Source organism: Nyctereutes procyonoides, unplaced genomic scaffold (assembly GCF_905146905.1).
Source record: "Nyctereutes procyonoides isolate TBG_1078 unplaced genomic scaffold, NYPRO_anot_genome, whole genome shotgun sequence".
Classification (NCBI taxonomy): Eukaryota; Metazoa; Chordata; class Mammalia; order Carnivora; family Canidae; genus Nyctereutes; species Nyctereutes procyonoides.
Window position 1 is genome coordinate 2716036 of NW_026575159.1, and position 10936 is coordinate 2726971.

Below are 10936 nucleotides of genomic sequence, written 5' to 3' on the forward strand. Positions count from 1 at the left end.
CAGTCTTATATTAACATGCTATTGCTGTTTACCTCTTTAGATTACTACACGAGAAGACATAAATTCAAAGCAGATTGCTCCAGCAAAAGCAGACCTGGAGTCTGAATCTTTTCGACCAAACCTAAGTGATCCCAGTGAACTCTTACTGCCAGATCAAATTGAAAAGGTATGACATACTTACATATGTGCATTTCAGAGTATGTACCCATAAGAGTAAAACAGCCTCTTTTCAGTTCTTCAAATTAAAGAAGCAGGGTTACTGCTGTTAGTCTTCCTTTCCCGTGAAGAAAAGTAAACAAAATACAGCAACTTGTGTAATAGAAGATATTAGGAGCAGACATTAAAATAAACAATAAATAAATAAACAATAGTGGGGACACCTGGATGGCTCAGTGGGGGGCATCTGCCTTTGACTCAAGTCCTGATCCCGGGATCCAGGATGGAGTCCAGGATGGAGTCCTGCATCGGGCTCCTTGTGGGGAGCCTGCTTCTCCCTCTGCCTGTGTCTCTGTCTGTCTGTCTGTCTGTCTCTCTCTCTCTCTCATGAATAAATAAAATCTTTAAAAATAAATAAATAAAATAAACAATAGCAATTTAGATGAGACACTATAATAGCCAAAATTTAATTTTTTACTGTGTACTAGTTACTTGCTTTATGTGATTATCTCATGTAGTTTTTTATAGCACCTAAAGGGATTGAATGTGCACTCTGTGCACATTTTATGAGTGAAAAAATTTAGACATAAAGAAATTTAGTATCTTGCTCAAAGTCACAGAGCTTTAAAATGTTGAAATTTGATTTCTAGAGCCCATTATTTGAGAAGTTATTAATAATTAAGCTGTTAGTCCATTCAGTATTTTTGTTAATTCAGTACAGAGGGTAAAAACAGTGAGTAATCCCTATTTCTTGTCTTTCTTTTACTCTGTGTCTTGTGGATCCTGTTCCTTTCTTTTCCTGGTGGACAATTATTATTTCATGCTGAGAAATGCAGTTTTTTCTTCAAGCATCTCTGTGTCTTTGAGAATAATTTCTACTGCTATTTGCGTAGCCTACATTTTATAAAGTTCTGTTACATTCCAGCTGGCATTACTATCTTGCACGTTGACAATAGATAGCTATCAAGTAAAATGTTAACATTTTGTTTTGCAAAGCTTACCAAGCATCTTCCACCAAGAACAATTGGCTATCCATGGACTCTTGTTTATGGCACTGGGAAGCATGGCACAAGCTTGAAGACCCTTTATCGAACAATGACAGGTTTAGACACCCCAGTGCTGATGGTGATTAAAGACAGTGATGGGCAGGTATGAAAAGTAACTACATAGATACATTACCCTTTCAGAGATTACAGTAAAAGTAACATTTAATATATTTTTTGATAAAAATTATTTTCATTAGTGTATTTTATTAAATTTAACTGATAATATTGAGTACTTCTAATATACAAGACATTGTTGAGTGATACAGAGAATAAACAAGAGCATGAATAAAGGGATTATAGTCTGATAAAAAAGAATATGTGTACCAGTATCAAGTGTAGTGAGAACCTAGAGAAAGCAAAAGGGGTGTTTAAAGCAAGGATTGTTCATATCTATTTGGACAAGGTCAGAATGAAGTTCATGGAAAGAGTGAATATTGTTAGAGTCTTGAAGCATAGGTAGTTTTAAAACTTAAAGGTAATTGTGTGAGAATGATACCAGAACAAAACCATAGGAAGGCAAGAGAAATACTGATTTGTTCCTGAAACGTCAAGTTAGGTCAATTGCTAGGATTGGAGAGTGAGAAGATGAAATAGCAATATTAATTTAAAAAACAAAACAAAATACTACTACTTCTGACACTTTTATTGTGCTTTTTCCACCCATTTAACTAATCACTTATGCATTATCTTATTTAATCGTCAAAGCTCTATGAGATTGATACTTTTATCATCACTGGTTTGAAGAGTTAACTATGACTAAACGAATTTCATCAACTTTCCCAGAGTTATACAATAAAGGTAATTGCACAAAAATGAAGGAACTGCTTACCACATGCCATAGCATAGATAAGTGTCACAAATGTAACGAGTTGAAAACCAGACACTAAGGAGTAACTATCTTATGATTCCATTTAAAGAAAGTTCATAAATAGGCAAAACAAATCTATGGTATTCAGGCTAGTTAGCTTCCTTGGGGAAGTGGAGGTGGTGATGAAGAGGAGGCACAAGGTCAGCTTCCAAAGTGCTGATGATGTTCTGTTTCTTGATCTAAATGAAGGTTGTTAAATGGGATTTGCTTTGTGATAATTCCACATTGAGCTGTGTGTATTTATATAAAACATATATATGTATAACATGTACCTTTCAACAAGAAAGTCTATTTTAAAAATTAAGACTATAAAAAGCAGATCAGAGACAGTGACTATAGAAATCATCTATAGGGATCCCTGGGTGGCGCAGTGGTTTGGCTCCTGCCTTTGGCCCAGGGCGCGATCCTGGAGACCCGGGATCGAATCCCACGTCGGCTCCCGGTGCATGGAGCCTGCTTATCCCTCTGCCTCTCTCTCTCTCTCTCTGTGTGTGACTATCATTAAAAAAAAAAAAAAAATCATCTATAAAACTCTCTACATTCCCATTTAATGCTGTGGAAATTTAGACCCACAGCATTGAAATAACTTATCCAGGTTCCTTATTCACTCATTCTTTTTTAGGTTATTTATGCTGTGATATCTTGTTCTGTGTAAGAGCATAGCACTACAGGTCCAACCAGTTAAGACCGAGGCCTTCCCTCATGGAATTTATTATCTAATGAAGACAAAAGTAGCATATACCTTTTTAGTTAGTAGAATGTTTACTGATGCAGAAGAGTTTTTGCTAAATCCTATAATCCCACTGTAACATGTTATCATTATTGTACATGCATTGTGCATATAAGTTCTCCTGAAACGAGGTAATCACTTTTTAAGATTGTTTATAAGAATCTTTTTAGATTTCAAAACTAGAAAAAATTCCCCATTGAGAAACTGATATGCTTTGTATTTGACAATAATGCAAATTTCATAACAGCTGATTGTGTTTCCCTTTTTAAGTAGTAGATAAAATTATATTTCATTTCCCTTTTTTTTTGCATTTTACTTAAATAATGAGGTAATGCTTAATGAAGCAAATTAATAGTCGTGTCATTAACCATGCCTTTTTTTAATCCTTAGGTTTTTGGTGCATTAGCGTCTGAGCCATTTAAAGTGAGTGATGGCTTTTATGGTACTGGAGAAACCTTTGTTTTTACGTTCTGTCCAGAGTTTGAGGTAAGGACAATTATTCCAGTATTCAATTTATAAAGAGATGGCATAATGAAAAGAACATGCACTTTGGAGGCATTTACACTTGCATTTGATGCTCATCTCTGTTGTTACTAACTACAACTTCACACTTTTCGACCATTTGGAGGTTTAACTTTCCTATGGATAGAATGGGAACCATAAAATGTAACAGGGCATAATGCCAGACATACATCATGGTCGTAGTAAGGAGTATACATCATTATTACTATTCTGAATTGCCATTGTGAAATTCTTAGAAACTTTTAATGACTAAGTTGCATAATGTAAGTAATGAAAACTTAAAAAATAAATCATTTAGGTTTAAATTATCTGATTTCTTTTTCTTTATTATGGCTTAATTAATTTAAATTGACTACATTCCAGTACTAGTTAGACCTAAAATTAAAGAATATGTTGACTGTAAAACATCGCATGCAATCTCAGCATCTTAGGTACATTAAAGTTCAGTGTATCAGACAGACCTTTCCTTAAGAGATGAAATTATAATCTCGAAAAAAGGAATCAACACGGTTAAAAAAGTAAACTTTAGAAACAGTTTCTATGATGATCAAAATAGGAAGGTTTTGATAACACACTAGAAGATTTTTTAGCAAACTTAAGCTTAACCAGCTCACCAGATTAACCAGTGCTTTCCATTCCCTCATAAAACCTAACAACCAATGCCTACAGCTAACTGGAAGTTTATAATTGATACAGATTTTTTTAAAGATTTATTTACTTATTTTAGAGAGTATGAGGGGAGGGGGCAGCAGAGAGAGAAAGGGAGAGCAGCAGACTCCCCACTGAGCATGGTGCTCAACTCAGGGCTGGATCTCAGGACCCATGAGATCATGACCTCAGCTGAAACCAAGAGTCAGAGGTTCAACCAACTGAACCACCCAGGTGCCCCTGTTACAGATTTTTGAAGCATCAGTTGTGCTTGTACTCAAATCTTTTTATGCTATTTCTACTTGACAGTGTAATTAATTAATTAGGTATTATATAACTATGAAAAAGTTAAAGTTTATTGAAAACTATAATAAATATTTGGGGAAAAGTTGATAAAGATGATGTGCTAGAAATTGTTATTGTATTACATTTAAGTAGAACTCCCATGGAAGAAGGCTAGTAAAAAAAATTTAAGAATATGAACATCTAGAAATTTTGTTTTTGAACTTCTAAAGTGTTTTTATTTTCTCACTGCTCTTTAAAAAAACTGAAACTAGAAATCATGAACATTTGTAGCAGACTTATTTAAGAATAATGATAGGCAAATCAGTATCCAAAGGAAAAAGACCTTGGCCTTATATCAAAGTATTATCAAATTAATGACATTTCTGTTTAATGTTAAAAGTTATTGGCATCAAAAAAAAGTTATTGGCATCTATATCAATTTTTTAGCCAATTTTCTGCTTTTTTTAACTATTCAGTTCTTGACACATACATAGAAAAGAGAAATATGTATAAACAGATAATAAGATTTGAGGCTTTGGAAATGAAAGTTGTATGCTTTTAACCTTAGTCATACAAATACAAAGCCCAGAGCACCAGACCCTTCTGCCCAGTCTTTTATCCTTACTGTTCTTATTCCTCTTATGTCTGTCAGTCTAGGCTTTCAGTACTTGGGGTTTGGGAGAACCAACTCTGTAAAGTGACCATTTTCATCTACATGTTTAAAGCTTTCTTTGTATTTCTGTAGGTCTTTAAGTGGACAGGAGATAATATGTTTTTTATCAAGGGAGACATGGATTCATTAGCTTTTGGTGGTGGAGGGTAAGTCTCTTGAACATTTTACCATGAGATTTTTAAAGATACTTTACTTATTTGTGTGACTTATAAAATCAGTTATCTTTGGAAAGTTTCGACATTAGAATCTTAATTTGTATATTATGACTAAGAAAACAATATATTTACAGGAAGGTTTGCTTAAGTGTAGTATTTGAAACTATTGATAAAATATTTGTTTATTCATTTTAAAATGCTGTTGAGTTGATTTCCCTTTTGATTAAAACCCATCCTTAGAGTACAGTGTGACTTCTTGTATTTGAAAGTAAAATGCAGTAATGCCTTAGACCTTCTCAAGTTTTTTTAAAAATACAATGTTATTTTGTTTCTCCCAACGTATAAAAAAGTTCCAGTTATTTTCTTTTTATTCTACCCTGGAGACTATTTGAATGGATATGTCAGATAATAATAGAAATTTGTTTTCCTACAAAAAATTTGTGATACCCTTTCTGCCCAGATTTTCAGAATTTGTTTTCTTGTTTTGTTTTTAACAGTATGTGTCAATCATTAATTTGATTTGATTCTTTTGCATAGCAGGCACTATAAGAACGTTTGCTTACTTATCCCGACTTCATTCAGTCTTTACAGTGTTTACATATAGTTTGCTCTACCTCCTCCTAGCCTAGACTTTTCATAGTGCTTATTAGCAAACACTGATGCCTTCTTTTGGTAGTTCTCTCTGTCCTTCAGGATCAGACATAAAGTATGCTAAATAATTCCCAAACTTATAAAATATTATTTGTTTCCCACAGCTGAGGATATATAATAATTCATCCAGGCTGCAGAATCTTTTTAGCCTATAAGAATGCTCACTACCCTGAGTAATTCTAACAAATTCTCTTACCACTTCTCTATAGATGGGTGTTTGAAAGACATGATTTCAGTGGTTAAAAAATTAGCCTTCTCTGAAAGACATAACTAGTAACTAAAAACCATGTTATTTTTAGTTGTTGGAATCAGCATATGTTTGTATGTTCCAGTTACACTTTTTTTTTTTTTTTTTTTTTTTTTTTGTGGAGTGGAGGCAGTCATTTAGCCCAAATGGTAGTCTTACATGTGATTCAGTTAGCTCTCCAGGAGGGCATCACAAGCAAGTGGCTAGTAATTTCAAGATGCTAAGGGTGCCTTAAATCTTTGAAAATAACATACCTAATGTCACTAGATGTCTGCTGAAACTTGATTTTGAGTATACCATCTGATTGCAGTAAGCTCAACTAAACGTTGGGTCATTTGATAACAAATTAAGACAAGTACAGTCTTTGGAGAAGGAGAGTACAGGCTCAGAAGCCTAAAGCTACAGGATCTTGATATTCCAGAATCCCAAATAGGAGCCCCAAAACCTAAATCATGATGTGGTGAACTAAATATGGACTTCGGAGTTAGACCAATTTAGATTCTGGTTTCAACATATGTCACATATGGGACCTTTAGCAAATTGAAAGTTTCCTCAGTTGTGAATTGGAGAAAAAACCTTAACATTAACTACACGTTTAATAATGTTAGATGAGAGGAAGTTTTCATGTTAAGTATATTAAATATTTAACTCGTGTCAAATATATTAAAACTGTATAGCAAAAAGAAACCCATAATACCAAGCAAAGAAGAACAGAGTGACACCCATCTCAAAAGAATGCTATATAAATTTAATTTTAGAGGATTCATTTTGTTACTTGATCTGTGTAATAAAACAGAGTGACACCCATCTCAAAAGAATGCTATATAAATCTAATTTTAGAGGATTCATTTTGTTATTTGATCTGTGTAATAAGTGATTTTATAAGAGGGTGTGAACAAAACAAAATTGCCTTGTACCAGTGGGAAAGGCTTGAAAAAATTAATGATATCAGAATTTTGAATATTGAAAAGCCTCATTTAAATTAATTTAATTAACTGATTATTTTATACCCTCTGTAATAATTGTCTTACAACCTTAAGTATTAAGAGATTATTGTTTAAAACTATTTTTTTAATATATTTCAGGGGAGAATTTGCCCTTTGGCTTGATGGAGATCTTTACCATGGAAGAAGCCATTCTTGTAAAACATTTGGGAATCATACGCTTTCTAAGAAGGAAGATTTCTTTATCCAAGACATTGAAATCTGGGCTTTTGAATAAATGTAATACTCTCTGTCTTAGCAGGATAATGGCCCAAACCTGACATGGACAAGCGTTCTTTGGAAAGTTCAAGAAGCAATACAATGTAACATGTCACTCGTGCTTTAAAATTAATTGTATCACCATTTTTTTACAGCTATAATTTTGGAATTTATTTTTAAAATCATGTTTCTGTCCCAGGGTTTTTTAGGTTTAGACCATGGTGTGGGTCCATGCAGTATAACAGCATGGGTTTTGTCAGAATTTTGGCAACCTTTTAATCATAGTGACCACCTCGTCTACAATCCATGTTATCTCAGTCTCCTAATCGGATGGTGCTCTTTCTTTGAATTTTTTAGTTTATTATTTTTAAAACTATATTGATTGTTTTACTAGAGCAATCTAATTGGGACATTGAGAGAATGAAGACTAGATAATGCTGTGAGGTATCTGTGAGGTTGGCACAGGTGACTGTTGGACATGCTCAGTTTAGTCATTGTTGTGAAGGAAAAACACATGCCAAAATAATGCATATTTCATAAACCACTGAGTTCTAATTTTAATTCACACTACAACATTCTTTATTAATTTTGTAGGCATTCTCAATTTCATTTTAATAAAAATGAAATTTGAAGAGAATTCTGATTGTAATAGACCACAGTGCACATGATCTGCAGGTTTGGGCATATGATTTCATGTTTGGATTACCTGATAAAGTTTTAAAATACAAAGGGGAATGAGAACCTGATGATTCTATTGGATTTAATATATCAAGTGATAAAATATACTATTTACATATTTGTAGCTTAGCAGGGCATTATCATAAGTACAAAAACTATGAAACAGATACATATTTCTTCAACATATTGTGTCAGATATACTGTTTTATAGTTCTGTTGTTTTAGCCTTGTTGCATATCAACTCCCAAAATATAGGTTCCTGTTCAAAAGGAAAAAAAAAAGTGTGTTTTTTTTGAGTGGTATATATTATAAACTACCATTAGCATTTGCTGTTATAAAAGGGCAATGATTATAGTAGACAATATTGTAACTCAGTAGACTTGTTGAATATGCAAACTTACTGTCAAGTGACCTCAAAAAAAAAAAAAAAAACCAAGATAGAATATACTAGTAGTTCTTATCCTCTTTTTTAGGAAACCAATAATATGCCATTGTGGCAGTCACTCATCAGTTAATTTCAAAGCTTCATGTTATGCAAAAAAAAGAATCCTGCTGTTATACATGTGACAGTGACCTTGTGCTGAAATTTCAGCTATTCCAGATAAACATTGTATATTACCTTGTAAATTAATGTTTAAAGGTAGTTTTGTTCTTATAGAAAGTGTCGATTGCCAGGTTGCTTATAGCACTTTAAATTATTCTAAAAAGGAAATTATAAGCCAAATATGTTGGCTTTAGTAGTTTTAGTTGTATAGGACTTGACTATATTTAGATCTTTTGAAAAAGTCTAGATAATTATCTAAAGAAAGCATAATGCTAATGGAAAAGAAAATCTGATCTATTTAATATGCTATCGCTGAATATGAATAGAAATGTGGGCATCATTTCCTTGTCTATGTAAAGCTATCTCATTATAAGTTAGTAACAGTATATAGATTAAATGTTTACAATATAGAGAATTGTAAATAAAAATATATCATTTTTCCCCTTTGGTCTTCCACAGCAGTATTATTGTCTTTGTGGGGCTGACTAATCATTAAAAAAAAAAAAAAATCCTGTATTGGATTTCAGTTACAATAAGGTCCTGGTCGTGTATACCAAATAAAATTAAATACTTAAATACAAATTTGAGTTTGGAATTTATTGAATAATCAAATTACTTTCATATCTAAGAAGTCTTTGATTAAACTTTCTACTATGGTTTATGTGTAAAAAATGCTTCTGATAGTTTTGGGTGGTGGTGGTAGTGGTGCTGGTAATAGTAATGATGGAAGGATGTATTCAAGTAGAGAGAACAACATAGTTTAAAAAATGAGGGAGTGAGGTCGGACTCCCTGCATGGAGCCTGCTTCTCCCTCTGTGTCTCTGCCTCTCTCTCTGTGTCTCTCATGAATAAATAAATTAAATATTTTAAAAAATAAATGAGGAAGTGAGAGGGCACTTAACCTGTGAAGAAGTGCAAGTCCTTTGCTATTTTTAGATTATGTTGTTTTTTCTTTTGATGGGGAGTGCATAGGAAGGTAGGACTTATACAATAAAGAGGTTTATAATGTGCTTTGCCAAGAAATTTAGTTTTTTTTTTAAACTCATAGGAACAATTAAGAAAATTTGAGTAGAAGAATGACACGATCAAGTTTACACTTAGGAAAGATCTCTGAAAATTAGATTGGTAAAAAAATTAGAGACCAAGAGGCAAACAAGCCTGTTATACAGTCCAGATAAAAAATGATAAGGCCTGAATAAGAATTGTAGCAATGATGATCAGGAAGGAGGCATGGGGGGGAAAAAGGCATGGATTTGAAAGAGATTTAGGAATTAGTTAACACGGTATCATTTTTTGTCAGAAGGAGGTAAGGATAGCTCTTAGGTATTTTACTTAGCAACTGAGTATATTACCCATTGATTTGAATGATGCGCAAAAAAAGGAAACAAGCAGCAGACAGGGAAATTGTTAGTTATGAGAAATTAGCTAATGGTGGGGGGGTAATATTTTGTTCTGATAAAAAGATTTTAAAATCAGCACATACAGGTAGATGTTGAAGCCATAACCTACAAGTGAAATGCTCTTGGAGATTATAGACTGAGTGAAAAGAAAGAGCTCTTGAGATAAATTCAGGGGTATGGTACTAAATTAAGTGATAGGCAGAAGAAAAGACTCTTAAGCTTGCATTTCTAGAAACTAGAGTAACAACAAACCTAATGAAAATAAAAGGTAGAACAAAATGAAGATGGGAACAGAAGTCAATAAAATTTATGCAAATATCCAAGATAGAAAATCTGATAATAAAACTGTAAACTTCCAAGAAGATGAAGAAAAAAGTACCATTGTTAAGAATTTGAAAGGAGACATTACTACAGAGCCTCTAGACTCTAAAGAGAGAGCATCCTATGAACAACTTTACCTCAGTAAACTTGACAATGTAGGTAAAAAGCATTTTGGAAAATGGAATTTGCTAAACCTGACCCAAGAAGAAATACAATTTTTGAATACAGCAGAATTTGAACTTGTTAATTAAAAAGGAATAGTCCACACACACACAACAACAAAACCAGGCCCAAATGGTTCCACTGGGTAATTATTTCAAGTATTTAAGGAAAAAAAAGTCAGTCTTAGATGAACTTTTCCCAGGGTAGTGAGAAAAGAACTTCTGATACCGCCTTTTGAGGCCAGCATGATCTTGATACCAAAACTTTAACAATCCTTACAAGAAAATAAATTTCTAAAATAGTCTCATATGAACATAGACATAAAATAACCACAAATCATGGGATGCCTGGGTGGCTCAGCAATTGAGCGGCTGCCTTCGGCTCAGAGTGTGATCCCAGGATCCAGGATCGAGTCCCACATCAGGCTCCCTTGTAGGGAGCCTGCTTCTCCCTCTGCTTGTGTCTCTGCCTCTCTCTTTCTCAGTCTGTGTCTCTCATGAATAAATAAAATATTTTAAATAAAAAAACCACCAAATCAGCCATTTATAAAAGAATAACCAGATTAGATTAAGTTTATTCCAGTAAAGCAAAAGTAGTTAACATTTTTAAACGTACCATTTACCACATTTATAGAAAAAAGTTTTTCAT

General features: G+C 33.2%; 1 protein-coding gene across 12 annotated transcripts in view; it reads left to right on the plus strand.

Moving 5' to 3' along the window:
- Nucleotides 1-8849, plus strand: part of OXR1 (oxidation resistance 1) — a 365376-nt gene extending 356527 nt beyond the window's left edge. For 11 of the 12 annotated variants that reach the window (XM_055313909.1, XM_055313912.1, XM_055313917.1 and 8 more), the window contains 5 exons: nt 41-166; nt 1153-1305; nt 3191-3286; nt 5001-5074; nt 7067-8849. In XM_055313909.1, coding sequence (XP_055169884.1) covers nt 41-166; nt 1153-1305; nt 3191-3286; nt 5001-5074; nt 7067-7202 — 585 coding nt within the window. In that variant the 3' untranslated portion in view covers nt 7203-8849. The remainder of the gene's footprint in view (nt 1-40; nt 167-1152; nt 1306-3190; nt 3287-5000; nt 5075-7066) is intronic. The other variant, XM_055313914.1, reaches the window with a different exon arrangement.
- The last annotated feature ends 2087 nt before the right edge of the window (nt 8850-10936 follow it).